A 25,024-nucleotide genomic window follows, 5' to 3' on the forward strand; every position below is an offset into this window, starting at 1 on the left:
AGTCCACCATTTCTTCCTAAAAAAATCTGCCTCCTATGGGTAAAAAGACCTAGACTCCAGGAAACATCTCATGTAATGGTTCCTTATAGCTTCTGTCCACAACCCACAGCTCAACAGCAAACAAACCCCATAAACTCAAAGCCCTGAATTCCTTCATTCCATAATAACCTACCTCTACATCCCAGTGGTATCAACCACACCATCTGATTAATGCATATGCATGGTAGTTCCCACTGAAATCAGTTGGGTTTATATGATCAAAATTAGGCAAGTAGATCAAGTGCTTTCATACCTCAGGTCACATAGTATCCTACGGGACCCATATTCAGAGTTAATTTAGGTGAACTGGATGGAACAACAGTGAAGGAGGAAAAAAAAATCACATATACTGCGCAAAAACAAGTAAACCAAAAAAGCATTCCTCCTGCCCAGATCATAAATAGTTTGGGAATTGCTTTTTAGTATTTTTGTTGTATCTTAATTTCTATTGTTCTTTGAAATGAGTACATCACTATGAGGACGCTGACACAAATAATTATCCTTCCAAATGTTATCTATGCTGTGTATACACAAAAATAGACAAGTAATTTTTTACAGATCAACAAAAGAAGGTATAAGCATCCTGTGTTATTAGATATGCCTAAAAAATGGCACTTAACAGCATTTACCTGTGAGCATACCAGCGTCAGCAAGCTCAGCACTAGTGATGGGTACATTGGGACCATCCGCTTCATATGCTTTCAAAATGTACTTCTCAATTACACCTATGACCCCAGCTGGTTTGTCCCAGGTGACCTCAATGCTGTAACCATTTATACTGTGAACTCTTGAGGGACTTGGCACATTTTGTGGAACTGTAGAAGGATAAAATAGAAAATAGAGAAAATGGCAGTTCTAAGGAGACTATTGCCCCTATTCTTCACTTTTAATGGCTGCAGTAAATCAGACTCAACCATTAGCATAAATACAATTTATTAGAGTTGTAACTTTTCAGCATTGATTTAATATGACTGCACATCTTGAGCTATTCAGTTTAAGCTATATTTCAAAACCATCAAAACTTCATCTACATAACATTCCTTCTTGTCTTGTTGCAATTTTCCAAAAACATTTCATGTATCAAACATATTTATGCATCACTCACAAAGAGAGGAGGTGGATTGCACGTAGCTAACAAGCTCAGGCATTAAAATAACACAACTGAATGAAGCAAGACAGTACTGCAACAGAGAAGAGTTTTGATATTTATCAGTTGGGTATCTAAGCCACAGAATGTCACAATTATGAGACATTTCTAAATATTTGCATTCTCATTTACAGAAGTCCTTCAAAAAATTGAAGGTCTTTGATTTATTTTCCTATTTCCACAATGCCGTGCACTTGTCCTGGGGTAAAGCAGTGATTTTTAAGGCCTTTTTGCAAAATCCTTTGCTTCTGATCATAACATAATATAAAAAAAAAAAAGGAAAAAGGAAAATGAAAATGTTTTAAGGAACAGAAAACCAAGATCATATATGCATACAGTTGCTAATAAAAAGAAATCATCCCATTTCCTATAACCTTTAACTATTTCTTAGATATTACTATACCAGGTAAAGGTCTGGCCAGTAACAGCTTCATCACAGATGACTGCACAAGGGATGCAAAGGAAAGACCCAAGGAACACTATGGCAGGATGATGGATGATGAGTTTGCCGTAAACGCATGTGGACTCCCTAGCCCTGCTGATGATCATTCGCTTTTCTCTCCATTAAATAACCTATTTTTTGGTAATTTTATTGTTTAGTTTCATTAAATATGAATGCAGTCTTGTTTTTTATAAGAAGGGTATCAGCATGGAAAGTACAAAAATACCTGGAAGTTGTGATTCTTGTGTAAAGTAAGAATGTGATACTCTGAGAAAGTTTCCATTACTACAGTAATATATTGATTTTATTAGTTATGAAGGTAAGGTAAGGTACTGTACAGCAGATGGTCTTCTCATAAGGGATATAACAAAACCAACTCAAAAATAATTAAATAGTGCAATTATTCTCCAACCCCAGGGAACATAGACTGCTCAATACTGTGGTCAGCTTGCAAACAAATTTGTGGCAAACCTTACAGTTGTCAGACAGTTTTTAATATGAAAATATGCATATATATTGTGCCTTCTGGGTGGCACACCAAATAATGAGAGTAAGTTGTATAAGAATGCGTTTTCAAGTCCAATATTTATGCAAGTATCACATAATGTTTTAAGATCATACACTGAATAACTTCCATCAAAAGAATTCTCTGCCTTGTTGGACTGCAATTAGGCTTCAATTTACAGAAGAGGGAAGGTTTGTTAAATAAAATACACAGAACTGTAAATCTTCAAAAACTTGCTTGATGAAGTTTGCAAAAACACTGAACAGAAGGGGAAAAGTTTTTTTAAATTTTCTTCATAAGACATATGAAAAAATTTGATCTTTAATGCTCAGCAGATATGTTCCTACTTTGAAACCTTCTCCACAAGCCACATGCTGCTTTGGTAGTATATATTGCCACATTTTCACACACAATCTATGGACTACTTGTTAAAAGAATCCTCGTTCAGCCACACTGAGCAGCATACTCATGTGCGGGTCATTGAAAAAAACAACTTTCACAACACCTTCTTGTCCCTAGCAACTACATGGCCTCTTATTTCCATGGCTTGTGCCTGCTATCCCAGCATCACCTTTCTCTATACCTGATTTTGTATCATTAGGTGATGCATAGGAAAATGCAGATTTACTTACTCCAACCTACTCATGTAACATGAGGTCAGATGTGCACATAAGAGCACAACTACATGGATGGCTGCTCTTACTCAGTTAATGCAGTTCAATAACATCCTTTCCTCTCACATAATGACATTATCCAATACATGTTTGGAAAATGCCTTGAATTATGATAAGAAAATACTTGCCTTAACACTTTAGCTGAATGTTGTAGCTTGGTATTCTGTTCAAAGCATTAAGCAGTTTTGCTCCTTCAGAAATACCGTGCAACGTGCACTACTCAAAATCACTGTGGTGGGATTGTCTCCACAAAATCACAGAATGGGTAAGGTTGGAAGAGACCACAGTGGGTCATGTGGTCAAACCTCCCTGCTCAAGCAGGGTCATCCTAGAGCACATTGCACAGAATTGTGCTGAGACCATTCTTGAACACCTTCAACCTGGCATTAGCTAGCCTATGAAAAATGAGAATAAGTAAAACTTAAAATTATATTTACCTGATTCTCTTGTACGAACGTGGGTCCATACACTAGATACTGATCCTCCTTCATTTGAGGCAACCACCCTATAGAGGTATTCTTCAAAGGACATGGAGAAGTACAGAGGAGGTAAAAGATTAAAAATACTAAAAAAACACTGAACACAGTAATACATTGACAAAAAATGAACTGAAAATTATGTATTTTTTTAAAAAAGAACCAATGTGCTACCTGTAAATGGTTGTAGACCATGCTCATAAACACTGTGCTCTTTTCCTCGGTACACTAGGATGGAGTCATTTCCCCTGCAGTTAACAGCACTGTCAGTTGATAGGCATCCGTCCAGATTGACTCTGACAGCACTGCTGGACACAGATGCCAAGTTAACGACAGCACCTCGTGTAAATTTAACATCCTTCATGCAACCACCGAAACCTAGCAAACAGTAAGGGATTAGTACCACATAAAGAGCTTCAGTCATTAAGAAACACTTTTGTTCCTTTCAATTCTATATTTTCAGCATTAAAGACTATAATGTGAATAGGTTGACTTCCAACGTGACATTCTGCCTACACTTTCACGATACTAAGCTGGTAAGTTCCTGCCTTACAGGAACACCTTTCACTGTTAGCAATTCCATCCCAGAAGGAAATAGCTTTCTGTTTTCTCTCCTGTCACTTCTCACTTTAAAATTATTACCATAAAAGTGATTCTGACTTTTAAAATCAGCTTTCTGCTGCCTTCTAATATTTTGTTAATACACATGCTTTCTCAAACTGAGAAAAATATCTAAATTAAAAATACAATTAACTTCAGGAGATCAGATGGAGTTATTTCAGTTTTTTGTGATGGGGATATAACTATTATGCTGTTTACAAACATCCTCTAGAAACACAACCCTAAACTATTTGTTTATGATAAAAAATTTAAGAAGCTACATTTTATATTTATTTCTATATATACATATATTTCTGTGTGTCCACGTGTGTAACATTCCTATCAACATTACAAATACGTTAAATTAGTCATTTGCAGTTAAAACATCACTATAAAATTCAGGATGCAGTTGTTAAAATCTCTATATTTACTAAAAATTAATAAATTGATACAAAATAGTTCTCAAATCTGAGTAGCGATTGGTGTTTAACATAAACCTGAAGTAAACAGTAACCAAATTAAAGACTTCAGTTCATTTAAGAATTAACTTTGTAAATTAAAAATCCACCTCTCACTGATCAGTGCTACTCTTTAGCTTTGTGAAAGCACTGTATTTATATATTATGTACTTTTATTGCCTTTATCACTGCAAGATGACAGATCAGAGTAGTATTTGTACTTAGCCACCTGAACTGAGAATCTAATGTCCTTACGTAGTTCATGCAAAAAGGGGTACTGAAGGTGGAAACCCATTTTGAATCAGTCTCTAAAACACTCTCTCTTTCCACAATGCTAGGAATTTAGCCAAACTGCTCCTCAGCATGAATACATCCTAATTTAAGTTCAACTGCTACTCCACAGCGACCTGCTCAGTTTCTTAGTCTGCGGCAGAGGAAAGAATTAGTCCCAGTCTGCATGGACATTCTAATCACAAGACAGAATAAACAGCTGTTTAATTTTCAGTGAGATGCACACTGTATAAGCTATTTTAATACATTATTTTAGTATCTTTTTGGCTACATTTATCACTATTTGAAGATTTCTGACTAATGTCAACCAAGTAATCTTGTTTATTCTCAAGTAGTTGCAGAATAAGTAAAGACTGTACAAATTCTCACAAACATTCCTGCAAGGTACCTTCCTTCTGAACCTCTCAAGAGGGCATATGATGGGTCATGCAAAGGCCCACAGACTCTAGTTGAAATTTCTTAAATTAAAGTTGTAACTGACATGGAGGTGAGGGGGGAGGAGAAGGATATTTATCCCTTATTTGCTGTGAGCAAAACAACATTCCTTTATTAAAAATTAACTACAAAGCAGCCATTGATTGAGAAAATCTTATCTAAATAATTATTAAATCAGAAGGTCTCCATATTCTATTATCTTACCATTACATCACTGTAGCCCTAAATAAAACACGCTTTAAGCTGTAATGTCTAATCTTGTTTACCTAAAACTACATTTAGGAACACATAAGAATGTTTTTCTCTTTGGACACTCTAAATACAAATTCCCAGCCGCCATCTTATTTTGCGGCGTGCTGAGGAGGCTTGGTGGAAAAGTAATGTTTATTGATGTGCCTCGGTATGCACTTCAGACATTCACTTTAGATGCTATGTTGCCCTAGATTCTTTGTTCACAGATCTCTTTGCTGCAGGAGTTGTGAATGCATCCACTCACGAGGCTATACCATCTGCTACAAGGCAACACTGACAGGGTATGACTGGCTAGCTCTTTCAGGCCATAAATATTATGCACACAGAACCTGAAGGAAGATTATATTATATGTGATACTTAGAGCTGGAAGAACACTATATTCTTGAAATATCTGTGAATGCCAATGCATGGATTTGATTCAAACTACTCTATAGCTGTGAAACCACCAGGCTTCCAAACAGCTCTGCAGAGTTTACTTCGTGCACACATTCAGTGTGAGTTCATGCATTCAAAGCCACTTACTAGATTCCCCACTAATCACTTACTGACTGCTACTTATTTGTTCACGGTATCTGAAAAATACACCATGACTGATGAATAATTTCACAACTAATGAAAAAACACACCCAGAGTCAGTTTAGTAGACACTTTTGGCTACATTTCCTACAGTAGATCTTTTGTGAAGGCCACTAGTATCAGGCTGTAATTAATGCTTCTCTCTTTTCCCTACAAATTTGACCTGTTCCCAAACAGAAGGGTCGCAGTGATGGCTAAAAATATGACTGTGTCTCCTCTTTCTAATAACAAGGAAAAGGTCACAGAAATTGTAGCCAAAATCCAAATTCGGGGGTTTATATTCATTTAATTTTTTGGGTTAGAATCAATATTGCCTAAAAATGGCCTAAAACCCTCTCAACTATTCTTCCATGTGGCAGCATCCAGCCTCATTACAGTGATTTAAGCTATGTTTACTGTTTTCCACTGGTTTTGTATTCCAGATCTGCAAGTGACATGAGTGGATCAAGTGAAACAAGTTTATCTGAACTGGCTCTCTGATGAAGATTTGAAATCATCTGGTTGGGCATCTCAGTTTACCATTTGCTACTCTCCAGTTCCCCTCCCAGCAGTTAGAATGCTTCAGATATCACTGGGTTGGAAGAATTTTTATAGCTTTGCAAAAAGATCAGGACTCAGTAAAGCTACATTGGTAGGGATGACTGGTAGTTAAGGTAACAATGGGTGGAAAGAAAAATTCCTGTTACGTATTCATGAATTTACACTGTCAGCAGCAGAATGTCCACCTTGTGCACGACATCAGTTTTTGAAAACAGATGTTCTTGGTGTCATCTTACCTTGTTCTAACCCCAGCTCTTTATAAAAATTCTGAATCTCAGGTGGGATTCCTCCTATGTAGACAGGTGAGTTTACTTTCAGCTGCTGAACACGGGGTTCAAGTGCCTGCTCTCTCAGTTCATTCATACTTGTTACAATCACAGAGCCCTCCTTGTTCACAGTGACTTCATTCCACTTTCCATCACAATAAGACAGTCCCAACCAGAGATCCACTTGTGTGAAGACAACACCAGTTTTTAAAAAGATGTTTAATATTCCACTTTTCAGTTCAATCTATATATTTTCAAAGAGAAAAAATATTTTGAAAGAGACATCAAATACACAATGACAGAAATTCATTTTGAAAAACATAATCAAAGGAGTTATGCACAAGATAAATGAATAAGAAATTTTTATCTTCAGGATAATACTGTTTACACAAAGCATGCTAAATACAGTGAGTGAATCAGTTAATTCAGAAGGTAGGAAAATATATTTTGAATTTTTGACAACAGACTTTGGTATTAATTCAACTAAAAAGAAAGGACAATGAATCAGGACTGTTTTGCTTTTTTGAGAATGAGAAAACAGTATTTTATCTATCGATTCATTTTTTAGAAGAATGTAACAAGATAATAAGGAAATGAAATGTCAGACCTGATTAAGGTCTTTTTAATTGGCTGGTGAACTCAATTTCAAATTTTTGCAGTATACATTGATTCTTACATTCATACATTTCATCCTTATTCTTCTACATCTTGTAAGAAAATAATTGGTTTTGTATGTGCTTTTTGAGATTAATGTGCCAATCGTCTAATAGAAATACATTTTACTTAAATGTTTCACTGCAGAAGTCTCCAAATGCTTTACTACAAGACTCTTTATCCTAACTGAATGGAACACAAGTGGGCTCAGACTGTAAATTGGCACATATAAAGCACTAGACACTTACGGGATGAACTGGTGCTTGAAAAATATGAATATATCCACAAAAAGGCATTACTGTTTCTATGACAAAACCTTATTAAGTGAAATAAAAAGTACAGATTTAATATAAATTTTTATCACCATTATTGACAAACTGACATATTTAGTTTACTGATAATATTAGCATTGCAATGTTCATAATTAGATTGTATTTCCTTAACAGGGACTCCAACTGATGAAAGAACTCTGTACTTGCAGTGACACAGGCAATGCAGGTCCTATCCCAAGTGCACACTGACTTCTTGCTCATAAAACAGAGGGATTTTGTTTATTTGTTTCTTTGGGACCGCAACTTTTCTTATTTCCATGAGTTTAGAGTCATTTATAGCTAAGGACTCTACAATACAGGTAAAGGACTGATCATGGCATCAGTATTGATGAGTATAGCTTGAAAAATGTGTCCATTGGACAGGTCACTGCTTTTCTTCATTGATAAGAATTAATATGGAGCACACTGTGCTGGTGTGAAGAAAGCATTCCAGATGCATTAGTACAGTGGTATGCCAGCAAGTCTGCCAGATCTGGAAGCCAGAGAGAGGGCACAGTGTTTGACACAGGGTCACTACTCAGCACAACCCTTTTCCAATTTACTCATCTTGGCACAGTTTTAAAGCAGGCAGTGAATAATGCTTGTGTTTTTTTTTGTTGACCTGGACTGACATTTAGAATGCCCAAGTGAAGACAAAGATAGGGGACCACTGCTCAGTTTCAGTTGTTCTGCATGGTGAAGATAAAAAAAAACAAAATTCTGCATAGATCTGAGCATAGATACTGACCATAGGTTTAGAAAAACAACAGACTAATTGTTTGCTTTAGATAAAATTCTGGGACCACTTTAAAAAAATGCTTGATTTCTAATCTGTCCTTGGAAACTATATTATTACTTTAAATCAAAAACGCATGAAGATCATCTTACAGACATCTCAGTTGCCATCCCTAAACAGAACAAGAGTGTTATATTACAGCTCTAAACATAAGCAGTTTCCAGTTTAATTCTTCCGAGCATGTTTGCTTTTCAGAATTTGAGGTACAAAATTTCATTAACTCTTTTCTATATGTACACAATTCTTATTTTGATATACCTCAGCATTTAAGTTTGGAGTTAGGAAAACCAAAGCTTAGCCTGAAACTGGAAGATATGAGGAGCAAGAAGAGCTTCCATAGTCCCACTAGCAGGTTGTAGTATCTCTCCGAGACTGATACAGGGACCAACTCTGATTAAAAATTTTATTAATGACCTGGGCAATAGGATGGGATATACTCTCATCAAGGTTGCCAGTGATAGCTAAGAGGGCTGTCACTGGTGTTCTAGGCATATAAAGCAGCTTTGAAGAAAATACTGAGTCAAGATGGATCACAAACTGAACACTGGTCAACAATGTACCCTCAAAATGATGAAGACCAACATGCACTGGGCTACATTAGAAATGAGGTAGGCACCAGTTCCAAGGAGTTGATTCTTCCCCTCTATCTATCCTGTATAAGACCTGGACTACTGTACCCAGTTGTGGAATCTCTGGTATATAAAAGATACTGCAGAACACCAGAGTGAATCCAGTGGAGAGGCACCAAGTTGGTCAGTGGTTGGAGTACCTAGAGTATGATCTGAAGCTGAAAGAGCACGGTTTGTTCAGTTTTAAGAGTAAAAGGGAAGAGAACTTTACTGTTCAACTTCCTTATGGGAAGATACAGAAAAGACAGACCCAGTCTCTTCTCAGAGGCTCATTACAAAAGGATGAGAGGCAAAAAACAAGTTGTAATGAGAGAAACAGTAAGAGATCAGGGCTGGTTTCTTTGTTGTTTGGGGTTTTTTTTCCTATAATGCGGATGGTCAAAGATTGGAACAGACTGCAGAATTTATAAAGCTGTGGACCATCCATCTGGAGAGAGATGCACAATACCCAAACAGAAAACGCATGGAGCAACCTATTCAAACATAAATTGGTCCTGCTTTTAGCAAAGACTGGGAATAAATTACTCCAAAGGTCCCTTCAACTTAAATGATTTTTTGGTTCTGTATTGTACTTCTCTGCAGGAGCAAGTTGTTGCCTCACTCGATCTGCTTATAAACATCTGAGTTTGAAGATGAAAGGAATATGCAGATATAGCTCTGGGAAACCAAACTCACATATGATAGGGGCTGCATCAGAGCCTGAATGACACTTCGTTAAACCTGCCACCCAAAATGGTCTCAACCAGTGTAGAACTAGAAGAGTGATTATGGCTTTATCTCCCTTGAATTGGGAAGACTTCCTGAGTCTCAGGAATACCAGCAGAGAAAAGCAATGGACTTCAAAAAACTTGTCAAGGACAGGCAGTCTGTGAGTCCTTTGAAAGTGAAAGTACATGTTACTCATGTTGATGTTCATTCCAGTTCAAAATCTAGCCCGGTTCAGACCTGCCAGACAGAGAGCAGAGGCCCAACCAAAGACCCTCAACAGTCCCCTCAGAATCAGTCACTCTTTAACGATTTGCATTTTGAGTTCTCAAAATGCTAATTTCACACCTCTTCTTATTTCCATCACAGTAATGCTTTCATCTTGGACTCTGGTTATTTTACTTCATGCAGCTATTCAAATGTGCAATACTTGGGAAAAGTTCTTTCAAGACTTTTTTCTTACTTTGCAGCTTTGCAGAAGCAAATCAGCAGCTACAATTTCTTGGGAGCCAGTGCCACTGTTGCACACTGGCAGTGCTTAGGTTTTTGCTGCAGTTGAAGTGGTCAGCATCAAAATCAGTAATGCAAACTTTATCGGCCATCACGGATTCTTTTAATCACATAAATTCACGAGGAAACACATGCCAGAGTGAGAGCTAGTAATTCATACTAGTGTATCTGGTCACAGTTTGCCTGTAATTATTATGCCTGGATCCAAAAATAATCAAATTGACCTATCTGGCTTGAGTTAATTCTCAGGGCATAGAAGGCATGGAAGAAGTGACCTTTATGCACAGCACCTTTTTAGGACATCATTTTGTCTCGGGCAGAAGACAAGACAGAGACTTTGGCTGTTTGGTATCAGATCAGCCACGTGTTTAGCTACAGTCATTCCCAAACTATAATGCTAATAAGAGAGCTGTGACCTATGCAAAGAGAAGGGTCAGGGAATACTGTCTTACAACAGCACTTGGGATAAGTGGTATAGCTTATAATCTGTTTTGCTCTGCAAGTGTTTCCTGACTAAAGCTTCTAACAAAGACATTGTAGCTCATGTGCAACATGCTACACACCTCATTTTCACTTTCTATTAACCTTTTTTTGTGAGCTCAAGTGTACAGAAAAACCTTCTGTCATCATTATGTATGTGCAGAACACAAAGCCGCAAGAGTTGGAAAAGCATGCATACATGTACTCATCCTCTCTAAAATTCCTCATTTTAAGGCTATGGAGACATTGAGGTCAGGATTAAAGTGACATTAAAAAAAAAATTACTTGATTTAGGACAAATTCTAAGAAAATTATCCAATCACAATTCTCAGAGCTGAAAATAGTATAAATATAAAACTGCCAAAAATCTGGATGATTTTTGTATGAGTAGAAAAGGAAATTATTTTGTCTAACTGCTTTGTGCTTTTAACTCCACTTCAAATTTAGTAAGTCCCCTTTCTTACTTTATAGTCAGAATCTATTTTCTCATGTTTGTGGTAGTCTTACACAGAGCAAGACAGAGGAAACAAGGATCACATACTACCAGAATCTCCTGAAGAACCTTGTGAATACTGTTCATGTAAATAGTACCCCTGTGCTGTGAATTACACACATACAACTCTTTTTTAGGGTGGAACAGTAGTGTACCTATAATATCTTATGCTATTAGCTTGTGATCTGGGTCATTACTTGAGGGCAAAATTAAAATAATAACTGTAATTAGTAAGACTTGTTATTGGAACTCATTGTAATTTTTTAACTAAGGCTGCGTCAAAAAGAGGAAGCAAATCGGTCTAGCAGAATTCAAAACCCAGGAAAAAATGATCTGCTGGAAAAGCCAGTAGTATAAAAAGAAAATAGAGAGTAAGTTATAGTTGACCTGAAAAGGAGAAAAATACATTTATATGTTTTAGGTCACAAGTTTAAAAGAAAAGGCCCATTAGATATAATGCCGTGCAATAAAACAGGCTGTGACATGACAGCCATTAGCAAAACAGCTGCATAATAAGAAATAAATAAATAAATTAAATTCAATAATAGAGCAGAAAGGGCAGATTGGGTCATAAAGAATAACAATACTTTCAAAAATCTCTAAAAATAAATTATTGCTTCCTGGATAAGCTGTAAAAGTATTTTTTTCCCATCCTCTGTAATATCTACTAATTGGTGAAAGTACTAACTATAGTTGACCTACTAAGCAATGGTGACCACAGCCTAATTACACTCAGAATCCTTGAGGAAAGAAAAATATCAAAAATCCAGAGCCATGTAGCTAATAAAAGAATTTGAAAAATGAAAACAAACATATTAAAATTTAAACAAAATACTGGAAATGATGGTAGTACAAGTAGTTCTGAGTATAAACAGTCTTATTTAACAGACACCAAAAAGAAACTTCGTAAGCATTATCTCACAAATTTGCCTAATACAGGATTTGTATTTTGCAGTGTTGGGAAAACCATGACAGGGATGAGATGGGATTAAGCTGGACCACTAATTTCTGTCTATATGTTTCAGATACAAATGAAAAGATTTATGGATTACAAAAAAATACATCTATCTTAAAGAGAAAGTTTTATTAGGAGACTGGACAATTTCCATCATGAACTTTTTGATTTACAATTTAATTATCTTGTTCTACTATGAGAACTGGGAAAATGGTAACTCTATACTTGCCTAGGAATAACGTGGACACTTTTAATATGTCTTTCATTCTCCTTTCTAATTCAGTAAAGACAATAATTCTACGTTTCATATATTCATATCTTTCTTATTTATGATATAAATAACACAAGTAACTTAACTGAGCATCTCTTGAAGTGTTTTTCTCCCCTTACACTTTGCTGTGCAAAGCATTTCAAAACTAGTAAAACACGAAAATAACTTATGGTATGAAATTTTTTTAAGTGCTAGTTTGGCTTTAGTAACAAAACTCACAAGTCATGTCTGAATATAGTTATTTGTATTTTTGAACTTACTGCAAGATAATCTGGGCCATCTTTATTGTAAACAAACAGAAGCAATCCATTCAGTTGATCTGTTCTGAATTTGAATGAGATCTCAAATTCCATTCCACCACTGAAAACATCTGAATGCAATTCCAGGAACCCTGGAAAGAGAGTGAGTGCATACATAAGCTAATCAAATCCATAAATAAATAGTTTCAGGAAACCAAAAGGAAAAATTTAGATGCTACTTTCTACTTTGATATAAAGAACTTGGGTATCAAGATCATAGTTCTTACAACTTTATCACTCAGCCTCGTAAAGGACAGTTATCAACAACATACTGCAAGAAACCAAACCGGTACAACATCCCCATTTTTTTACCTGGCATTTCTTTTGGTACCTTATAGGCATCTTTTATGTCTCTACAAAAGTGAACCTTCACCTTTTACAGGCACATCAAATCTGCATACAGTTACAACAGCACTACCTGTCTGTGAATGCAATTCCTCTTTCATGCACCAACCTTCTGTAAACCCAAAGACCAAATTTTAAACCATTCAAAAATAAACCTCTATAACTAAAAATGCTTTGAAAAGCAGATCACTGCAATACTTCTAATACGATCACCTTTTATATCTCAAGAACCTACTTGGATAGTGCAATAGAACAGGAAACTACCTCTGCCAAGAAAATGTGCTCCTTCTGAGAGGGCAATGGGGCATCCTTCCCAAACATGATAGACATTGTTCTGCTCTTCAGCATGCTCCCAGTTCAAAGATTCCCAGTTTTCATAAGGAGTATGCACTTTTTTCAAAAATACATCACTAAGACACCCCACAAATCCTTTTTGCACTATCTTCTTCATCCCTGCAAAGAAAGGAAAATATTTTTTAAGCCGATTAATCACCTGCAACTAAACACAAGAATTAATTTATATGTTTTATTCATGTTCTCCTTATCATATATGTCTATGTATGCATTGAAAACCAGCTATCAATCACTTCATAAAGACAGTCTCAAAGCTAAATCCAGATTTTTGAATGGGTCTAGTTCCTAAAGACAGCAGTGTCTGCTACATAGCTGAAAAATACTAAAATTTTTGAGATTTTCTATACAGGTACTTTCAAATCAACAGCAGAATTCTGCTCTATGGAGATCCAAGGAAAGTTTTCTTTAAACAAAACAGTAATTCTGAAGAAAGGTATGCTTGTGCTGAATAGGAAGAAATAGTGTTGCAAAAGCTAAGACAGATGAATACATGTTTAGAAGCTTCATCAGGAAATGTTTCATTCCTTGTTTGAATAAAAAACCCCCAATGACTCCTGGCTGCTATACTCTTTTTTCACTAGGGACAAAAACATAAAGCAGATTTATAGGTGGTCTTCTCTTGAATGGTATTTATAGTCAGTCTCATTTTAATGATATACCTGTGTTTTTTGAGGGAGGTATCCTGGATTACTTTGTGAACCAACGTTTTAGAAGAACACATGCACATATTTCTGGTTTTAGTAAAGTGACACAGAAGGAAAGAGGGAGTTGGACTTCAGTGTACCCCGCTAGTTTTTATGTCAGACGTGAGAACATAAACTTAGCAAACAATTTGGTTTCCAGGTTAATATGACAGAAACAAAATTTTGGAAATGAATTCACTGAGAACAGCTGACTGTATACTGGTTTTGTAGGCAGTCACCTCTCTGTTACAGGTTGACAGATTATATACTTGAAATACATACCAAATTTATATATGAAAACTTATGCTTATTGATTTTTCTAGAAGCCAAGTATGATCCAATTCTGCATAAATTCTATATCTGTAAAATACAGGTATATTCATACACCACCAAATTCAATACAACAACCTCTGAAGGATACAAACTGACACCAAAAAAGGCCAGCATGTTGTATCCCTGCACCCAAGTGCATAACCCTGCGTTTAAGCTAATAAAAAGAAATTTCTTGTGTATTTTGGAAAAGAATTTGGGAATCTGTATGTAAAACACATCCTTAACTTTCACAGTCATACCAGTTCTGTGTATAAAATTCATTAAAATGCACACAGAGCTCATACGCTGCTTTAATGCTGATGAAATCAGCTATATAGACATTTCAGTCTATCTCAAAAGGTAAAATTTGAGAAACTGTAAACTTATTTATCATACTCACCTACATCCTTCCTCTCAATAGTATAACCCTGTGGAAGTCCTCCAACAAAAACTCCTGTGTTCTCTCCAATAATGGTACTGCCACTAGTTGCTAAGGAAGAACCTGAAAGAAATAGATCATTATTCTGTTATTCAATGCTTTCAACAGATTTTCAACTCAATAACAAAATATTGATATTTTATAAAAAAGGCTAATGTGACATAATATCCTAGTACTTTCCCATACATATCCAGGAAATATTTACATCTCTATTTTACAACAGAGTATTAAAACAATTATAGATTCACAAGCACAAAAAGACACTTAGTATTAAAGAATCAAAGATTCACATTGGACAGATACCTCAGATGAGCAGACAAAACAGTAGTGATCTTTTGAGAAAATTGAGTTGAATTCTTTTTTGTATGGGCAAACACAGGTAGTGGAAAAGTAAGTAAGTGAGCAATACCAAAATTATTTATATGAATTGATTACCTGTGTACTGCCCATCCACTGTGATGTTTCCCAGTGCTTGAATTCTTGTAGCAATTATTTGGTGCCAGCTGTTATCATTGTACATTTTTCCACCATCATTAGTTGGAGTGACTGCTATCGCAGATCCCTTTTTAATAAAGAGAAGAATCCAATTTAGAATATTATGAAGGTAACATTTAGAATTATATCTTTATATAGATATATAAAGATAGAATATATTAGAATATACAGATATATAGATAGAATATAGATACATTAGAATTATATCTGTTTTACAGCAATCTGTAGCATGTACCATCTAAAAATAAAAACAGAAATCCTCTGTTTAACTTCTTTTGGACTACTGAATGATGTTTAGGACTGATTTTCCCACTAAATTAACCTTTTCAAATAATAAAATAAAGATCAAGGATCCAGTTTGGTTTCTATTTTAAAAATAGAAAACTCTGTGCAGTTCCCCTGATAAAGACAAGGATGAGGCACAAATCATTGTGGGTCATGTCACTCAGATTTTTTATTTTTTATTTATTTTTTTAATTATGTCTCTATTTAACTACTTCACGGATTACTGTGGCTGTGTAGTTTGATGGCCATGATTCAATGTCCCATCCACTGAGAGAAGCAGCATATCAAGATTGTTAATTGCAGCACCAGTCTAAAGGAAGGAACCCAAAAAAGAGGTGCATTTGTAGCACAGTAGACTCATGTTCTGTCCATGTTAACCTGGTATCAAAAGGACTTAAATTTCTAGATTAAAGAGTACAATAAATTTATGGAGGGGAAAAAAGGTCATTCCAAGAGATTTGGGGAGACACACCAAAACAAAGAAGGTAAAAAAAACCCCAACAAAACAACAACAAAAAACCCCCAAAACCAAAAACAACCAACCAACCAACCACACACACACCCTTCCCTCAAAAGATAGTTATTGAAGTTGCTTTATGGTATAAGGGATGTTTGTAAAAATGCATTTAAATTTAACTAGAATTTGTATGTGGTTTTATTAAAACAAACAAAAAATACGACAAAGAGGGGTGAATTTAGGGACATCTATGACAAATACAGAGAAGTCTTTTCCAAATTGCTGAGTAAGAGGAATATAAGAGATGAAGTTGCCAAACTAAATCTCACGATTGTAAAGAACCAAACAAAATATCACATAAATTAACATAATGATGTAACTCAAATAAAATCAATACATTTCAAGAATTTTCTTGAGATTTATATCCAAATAATCTTCTAATTTCCTAATAATTCCCATAATATTTTCTCAGGACTTTATACCCTACTTGAACTATCTGAGAACTCAAAGTTATTCTGCTGGATTCACAAATACAATTGTCCTATGCAGCAGGCAACTACTGAATGGAAAAACATTTCCTTGTATAGGCACTGTGCTATATTAAAGAATCACAACTTCTGTAGTTAATTTACAGCTTCAAAAAACAACTTCAAAAAAATATGTAAAAGAAAAATTTGGTTCCTTATCATTGGGGGGCCTAGCTTGTAACTTTGCAATAGCAAACTAGACCATTCAGCAATTTTTTTATTCTCAGATCATCTATGACTTTTTCTGGCCAAAGGACCTTAGGGTTATGCACATGGAGAAAACCTGTTGATGTAAACAACCACCTATTTTAATTAATACTAAAAACTTCTGTTAAAATTTAGTCTTCTGCCTTTAGTGGCATTCATCTATCAGAAACTGCATTTTGGCATAAGATTTACGAACACAGAATACATTTTGCAGTACCTTTTGAATTGGGGACTGTCACTGTGTATCTTATGTATCAAAATACGTATGATGTGCACATATGTACACGATTACAGAAAAAGTTATTTCCTGTGGATATTTACAGCATGCTTCCTACTCCATTCAGCCAACATCCTGGTACTGAGAAGTTTTGTGCAGCAGCCCTCTGCCCCATTAAAACAATACAAAGCTATATATCCTTACATATTAATTCCCACTTTTTCATATACTATTTTTTATTGTCTTCTCTCCTATTTCAACATTTTAATATTTTACAAACACACACATTTCATTATCGTAGTTTAATAATTAAAACCAGAACTGGTGTCATGCCCAATTAATGTGCCCTGGTAGCATGCCCATTAGTTTTTCCATTAGTGAATTCAACAATACTAATGGGATTACTAGCATGGGATGCTAATTGGGCGTGACATAAGAAACTGGCTTACTTCTTAGCATACCCTTGCTAATGATGAAATTAATGAGCATTTTATTAAATGCTGTCTCATCAAAGTGTACTTAGTTAGCGTTAAAATTGTTACAAACGATGCTGCATTCTAAAGATCAGGTGCCTGAATAAGTGGTTCTTCATATTATGTTTGGCAACAGTCTAGAGCATTAACAGTTTTATACATCAGAAACCACATTTATTTGTAACCAATTCAATCTGGGACCACACAAGCATATGTGCAAACCTGCGCTTAATTTTGGGGGAAGACGAAAAAAGATGGTATTCAGCAGGATTCAGCGTGCACTGAGTTGGAGGTCCCTTTAAGAAATTTTATCCAGAACTACCTCAGTCACTCTGTGATCACATTCAAATAGCCTGTTGTGAGATGGCTTGTCATGCATCTTGGAAATCAACATTTTGAAATCTGGGTTATTTAGCTAAACCATACAACATCTTAATATTTGGTAGCTCTCAGTAATAACTAAATAAGTACGAATCACTGTGGCTCTCTCGTGACGATGTTTACATTGAAAACACACAGAAACATCACAAATAAGAATCTTCAAAGATACCATCTTAGGTGCCAAAGTCTGAGTGTAACTATACTTTTCCCAGTCAAGTTCTTTCAATTCCCAAACTCCTACCACTGAGAAGGTAAACAAATACTGAAGTTTTGCCAGTGCCAAGGAGGAAGGTCTAGCTGGGACTCACACCTGGGTAGGTAGTCTCCATCTTTCTTTTTTTTGTGGAGTTACAGCTTACCCTCAGACTGTGTTTACTAGTTCAGCCTCTTCATGAAAAGAACAACCAACAAGGAAACACAGGCAACAAGAAAAGTATCTGATGTTCCACCTTCTTGCTGTAAAGTTTAGTAAATGGATTGCCTTCTAAAATGGAAGAGCTGGATTCGATTCCCTCCATCCTGTGAGAACAATCTCAATACACTATCCCCAGACTGTACTAATCACTAAGGAAGAAGGTACTCCACATTGGATTTATATTTTCACTTTTAATGATTTCACTTGGTGTAAAAAATTCAGTGCTTCCCTGAGAAGAAGAACAAATGACCTGCAGCCACTGAAAGATAACCAGAAATTTAGCTGGAGTTGATTACGTAATTTAGGGGTGGAGGTAAAGACACCATGATAAGAAGAAAATCCACAGACAGCTGAAGGTTTACAGATACTCTGAGTTTGGAGGAAGATCTATGGAACAATTTGATTGTTCAGACAACACTAAGGAAGACATCTGTTAGCAAAACCACTCATGTTTCCTGGAGCATGAGTAGAAACTGCAAAGAATGACAGTAAAACAATTAGGAAGGAAAAAAAGAGCAGTTACGCAACACAAAAGGGAAACAAAAGGGACGGTCAGGCAATAGCTGGATGAATGGTGGTGTACATGAGGCTCAGAGAAGTATGAATGGACAGGAAGAAAAGGATTTGAAATTAACACTTAGCGAAGGATGAAGCTAGGCTGGTGAAGGCTCCCCACTAGGAAGACTTGGCAGGACTATCCCCAGAGCAGACACAACAAAGAGAAGACACATTGCTGATAGTGAGCAAAGATACATACCAGCATCCTGAAAGGGACTAAGGGTAAAAATAATTAACCTGTGACAGGACACAGCTGGAAGGGAGCACAGAATATTATGCCACACTGCTACAGATAAAAAGCAGCAGCGACACAGTTGTCATCAAAAAGAATTTTTGCAATTTTTAAGGGAAGAGCACAAAGGCAAGGCCACAAATGCTTATTTTATATGCCATGACCATAACTAGAGAAAACAATGCATATAACCTGGTTAAGACACCACATGATGTCAATAAGATGAAATTAAAGCATTTGCACTCTAATGCAAACTGTGATGCACAAATGAAAGATTAAGAAATGCTGCTACAGAACATGATCCCTGACATTGTAAGACAGGAACAGCAAATCATGGAAAAAAGAAAAAAGAAACAAACTATGAAGGAAACATAGAAACAAAGGTAAAGACAGTAAGGTAGCACAGCACAGTAAGGATACAGAAGACTGAAAATTTTTGATAACTGTATTTTCATAGGTAAAAGATTTTGAAAAAGATGCTACAAAAATACATTGATGTAGGCCACTGTACCCTACTTCTGAATCTGAGAATGTACAGGAATCTCTTCCACATTATTAATGAAAAATTAGAAAGCATTAGCTTTCAAGATTGTAAATCATCTGTTAAGACCTACACTGTTCCTGAATACCTTGAATGACAGATTTTTTTTTCCTCTGAACAGCCACTGAAGCAGCACCATAGGCAATTTTTGACTTTATAAGAAAAGGCAACAATATGGAAGTGATGATCCTAAAAATCAGCATGGGACAGAGTTGTCTGATTCAAATGAAACAGAAATATAAACAAAGATGCATTCATAAACAATCTGTTAAAAATCAAAATAGTAACTATTGAAAATATTAACTGAACTGAGACACTCTAATGACTAAATATGAGACCTGCACTTTTTTACAGTTAAAAGACAGGAGAAAAAGGGGGGGGGAAATTAAATCCCTAAATCAGCCACCCTTCCATGTGTCCCCCCTCACTTCCCATTCCCCAAATATTGTGGATCCAAACAAATACAACATCTTTAAGGGAATGAGTCCAAACAAGCTGACATAAATCTACTTCAGAAGGAGCAAATCTGCAAGGAGGGCTAGGAATACTATTTGAAGCACTAAAATGTTAGTTGTAAGACATCCACTCCTATTAAATAATAAACAGCAACAAAATCTAATCAGTACACCTAGAAAGATCTTCAGAAGGAAATAAAAATTCCTCTTCAGTTAAGTGTAAAAGGGATAGATTTAGTCCCTATTAAAATGTGGATGAGGGCAATATTAACAACATTAAGCACGGTCCCAAACTTTGACGTATGCACTGATTTGATTTGCAACAAGGAAAAATAAAGTAAAGCCTGCATGTAAATGCAGTGGAAATAGTAGAAAATTATATGCTGGGGTCAGAAGCAGATTTAATGTTCTCTAGCATGGGGACCATATACAAGCCTGGGGATCACGTACAAGCCAGCCTCTGTGCAGCATCATGCCTCCTCCACAGATGTTCCAGAACTTAAGAGGACCTTCAGTGCTATACAACACCTCCACATGGTCATGGAGCATCAGTGCCTGGACTACGGCGAGCTCAGGAGGCAAAGGTTAACAGTGGGTTGGCACATCTCTAAATCCCCACCATTTTATGCCATTAAGCATTTCTGTTCAACCCTCTGGAGCATCAGATACAATGCCAAATGCAGAATTAGACAATAAGGTGTGACAGAAGATATGGCTGATAGAGCAACCAGATCAGACCTTCTGGCAACACAGAGGCAGTAGTAACCTTACGAAAAGGATGCACATATATGATATGTAGGATACCATATTCTCGCAATATAATTAGAAAATCTGATAATTACTATCAATTTCTTGCATATTTATGAAATATAAGTGAGTCCGTAATGTTTTTTAATTCCATGAGGAGATCCAGTTTCAGGGTGCAAAGAAAACACAAAATACCTAAATAGAAATGCAAGTAATGTGGCCTTATTTTTCATTTTGTTGATATTTCCCTTATTATTTATGTCTTTGTATAATGGCAACATGCTGATTTCAGTAGGAAAAAGTCTCGATATGGGACTCTTAAAAATTATTTACTAAAATTACATAATCTTTATTTACTAATTCAAAACCTTGCTCTGCCCACCTTCGAAATCTTGCTGCTTTAATCTGTAGTGGTGTTTGGTGGTACTGACAAAAAACCTCCAACTCATAAAAATGCAAAAACAAAGTCTTAAATTGTGGCACTCTTAACAATAAAAGAGCAAAGCTTAAGTGTTTCAGTTTTCCTCTCCCAAAATCTCTAGTTCACTGAGGGTTCCAAGAAGCAAATGAACTTGTATCAATTAAATTTAAAAAAAAAATAAAAACAAACAAACAAAAAACAAGGATAAGTATGCTAAAAGTGCTGAAATAAATGATATAAGCAATTTTTATAGGATCCTGTCTTTTGTTGTACCTGTGGATCAAAAAGAAAGTAAGGACGTCCACTCCTCAGCTGCAATGCAATGTATTCCTCCTGATTGCCAGGTGATGCAGAGAAAAAAATCAAACCATCGGGCTCCTGCGTTCTAAATTTCACTTTAATACCTGTTTCGAAAAAGCAAGTAGATGGTTAATACCAAAAGCTGTTCTTTTGCATTCTAACAAAAATTGCCAACAAAATACTGTTTTAGAAACAGCAGTAACATTGCAAACTGAATTCATGGAAGTTCTGTTCACCTGAAGCCCTTGTTAGTCATTGCAGAGAAATTTTACTAATCCTGACTGAGTCAGGCCTTGACAGAAATTTCTGTGAGCCCTTACTCATCTGTAAAAAGAAACATGCAGTTGTTGACTTATGCTGCTTAGTAACTTCTTGCTTAAGAAAATATAATTGAGATATTAGCCTACTATTCTAATAGTTGATGTTTTAAATGTGTATAGTTGACAAGTGTTGATGTTTTACATGTAAGGACACTTGTCACTTAATGTTTCTGTCAGTAAAGTAGTAATGAGGTTTCTGCATGCAAGGATTTCTATGAATAGTAGTAGGGTTTCAGTTCCAAAATATACATATGTATGTGTTCACATGTATATTTATATATGTTCTTTTATAAGTACATATATCTAAGTGCACAAAGAACAGGCAAAGAAGTAGTTTCAACAAAAGTTGGAAAAACCGCAAGAAAGAATGAATGAACTAATCTTAATTAACAACTTTTCAGATCATTATCAATAGTCCTCCATTTTTTCTGATAAAATCTCAGCTCATTAAATGTCATTTAAATGACATACAAGGAAAACAACATAGGGTTTTTTTTACAACAGCTTATTGTTGTCCAGTGTATAAACTTACTCAGGAACTATCTAAGGACACATTAACAAAACAATTCATAAATTATGTAACCAATTTCAAGAAGTATAATTATGAATTAACAAATTTTGGAAAACCATAGTGTTTTATTACTATCTTTTTTGACTATTTTTAAGCTATCTCCTGGAATATGATCTTGCAGTAACAAATTAGAAAATTAAAAAAACATATGACAAATTTGGCCCAGCTTTTCTAACAAGCAAATCCAGATACCTCAGGTCGAGTGTTTGGTGGAGCCATGCCTTTACTGCATCAAGTTTTTGCAAAGGGGAATGAAAAGGCAGCAATAGCAACATCCACCTATACCACACTTTCATAACATTTCTGCATAAGATGCTTTTACAAAACAGGGTGAGTTATTGGGTTTTACTGATCTCTATCAAACTATTCAGTATTTTCACTATCTTAAGTCAGGCAGAAAACAGTAAGTGACTAAAGTTTTTATTGCAGACAGCACCTATATTTAAAAAAATTAAATAATCATAATTCTGATGCACATTCTTACTAGATCACACTTGTTAATTACCTTAAGAAATATCCTTTGACCCCATTACTTAATTGCATAAATTTTTCCATGCAAATCACATAATGCAGTCACAGATATGAAACATTCTCTACACAACGAAAATAAGCCATGCTATTAAAACACCTGCAAAAAGCAGTTGCACAGAAGTAACCCACTGCAAGTAAAAAACTCAGTGTCCATACTTAAGGAAAATCATAGCTTTGCCTGGCTCAGAAATAAAGACTTGCTGTACTTTGAGGTTCCAGTTATTTCCAGCAGCAATATCTGCTGGAGAGGCTGAGACTGATGGCCTCCAATCTCAGCAGTGGGAAGCACAGTTAATTTAACAAGTTGACAGTATTTTTATCAAGCTGCCAAAAGACATTTCTGAAGACCAGAGGATCCATCCTCACACCTAATTCAGAAGGACAAACCTAAACAAAATAATTGAGTTTCTGAAAAAAACACCATTCTTGTATAATAATTGTGTTAGAAAACATAAATTAAATGATTCATAACAGTAATATTGGAGTAATTCTAAGAGTTTTTAAATGTTATGCAGGAGCTTACTTTTTTCTTTGGACATTGAAGAGTCCTGCCTGTAGAGCTGCCACAGCTTTGTATAAATTATTAATGACTCAGGAACCATTATTTTCTTCTAAATACATTTGTCACCTATTACATAACTGAGAAAATTACTCTGCCCCTTCAAGTTCAGGTATCTTTGGAATTGCTCATGAGGTTGTAAAGTTCATATAAGCCAGCTCTAAATAAACACTTTTATACCTCAACATTAATATTTGCTTGCATTTCTAGAAGTGAGCACAATAGGGAAACCAAATATTGAGCAAACTTCTGCTCCATAGATAATATTTTCACTGCAAGACAAAAAATTGTGAAATTAATATTTTTCACAGGAACATACTAATTAATGTTGGACCTCATGGTCAAAACAAAGCATAACCAGAAACCCATTCAGACTTGTAAGAACTACATGCATGTCATTTTTGTCTTATTGACACTGAACACTGCAAATGGATCTTACTTGACCTAAACACAGGTAGCTTTCCCTTGAAAATCTGAAGTTTCACTGAACTTGAAAACTACACTGGGTTACCAAAAAAACTTTTCCTTTATTTTGTACTGGGGGAGGGGAGAGTGAGAGATTTTGCAAGAAAGTTTCTCAAAGAATTGTGTCTATCAGTATGCACATCTAAAACCTTAATTTCAATGTTAAATATAACAGATAAATAGAAACATAAACAAAATAGTGACATTATAATTACTTCTGTAATTTGTCATATATAGAAACTGCATCTCAGCCACACTACAGACCCTACTAAATCTTGGATGGAAAACATGACCATCTGTTGGGCATAGTAGGAATGTACTTTTAATCAATTGAATCTTGAATTTTAACTCAAGAATTCACCTAACAGACCTGTTTGTGTGACAAAAATGATTGTTCCACAAGAAGTTGTTATCATTTCTGGGGTAAAAGCCAACAGGAAATTCTAGTACAAATTAAACATTAAAGTATGTCATTCAAATAAAATCTTTAATTCCATTTCAAATTATAGTTGCAATTGGAGAAGCTGTCAGAATTCCTTAAATTGAAAATAATTTATTTATTTCTGTAATTGAATTTCTTTAATTATAATAGCATTGCACAAAAAAAATAATACAAGCATTGTATATAGTGGACATAAAAGACAAAAAGAAGAAAACACAGTCATAAAAAGGACAAGTAAAATAAATTACTAGTATTAACATTAATACTACGTTGGATACTTTTCAAACTGTGTTAGGGCAGAATAACCTTCCGTCAGGACCTACACAGTTTCAATTTATGCAATAGCAGATTGTGATTAGATTTCTGTCCTAGTTTCAAAGATGGCACAGTCAGGTTAGTAGAGGAACGAGGATATGAAGAATTACCAATGCAGGCATTTTTAAAGGCATTCAACTGAGACACAATATCAGCAAGTTACCCTGAGAGT

At 35.5% G+C, this 25,024-nt stretch overlaps 1 protein-coding gene across 9 annotated transcripts in view; it reads right to left on the reverse strand.

The window, feature by feature from the left end:
- Nucleotides 1-25,024, reverse strand: part of USH2A (usherin) — a 379,342-nt gene that overhangs the window by 224,570 nt on the left and 129,748 nt on the right. For all 9 annotated transcript variants that reach the window (XR_007903998.1, XR_007903997.1, XM_051783908.1 and 6 more), the window contains 9 exons: nucleotides 21,623-21,753; nucleotides 15,374-15,500; nucleotides 14,900-15,001; nucleotides 13,415-13,603; nucleotides 12,767-12,897; nucleotides 6,673-6,946; nucleotides 3,458-3,661; nucleotides 3,245-3,325; nucleotides 669-854 (listed from right to left, as the gene is read on the reverse strand). Coding sequence is in view for 7 of the 9 variants with exons in the window: in XM_051783908.1 (XP_051639868.1) it covers nucleotides 669-854; nucleotides 3,245-3,325; nucleotides 3,458-3,661; nucleotides 6,673-6,946; nucleotides 12,767-12,897; nucleotides 13,415-13,603; nucleotides 14,900-15,001; nucleotides 15,374-15,500; nucleotides 21,623-21,753 (1,425 nt within the window). In the remaining 2 variants the exon portion in view is untranslated. The remainder of the gene's footprint in view (nucleotides 1-668; nucleotides 855-3,244; nucleotides 3,326-3,457; nucleotides 3,662-6,672; nucleotides 6,947-12,766; nucleotides 12,898-13,414; nucleotides 13,604-14,899; nucleotides 15,002-15,373; nucleotides 15,501-21,622; nucleotides 21,754-25,024) is intronic.

The sequence above is a fragment of the Manacus candei genome, unplaced genomic scaffold, assembly GCF_025592945.1.
Source record: "Manacus candei isolate 608988 ecotype Guabito, Panama unplaced genomic scaffold, ASM2559294v1 h1tg000017l, whole genome shotgun sequence".
NCBI lineage: Eukaryota > Metazoa > Chordata > Aves > Passeriformes > Pipridae > Manacus > Manacus candei.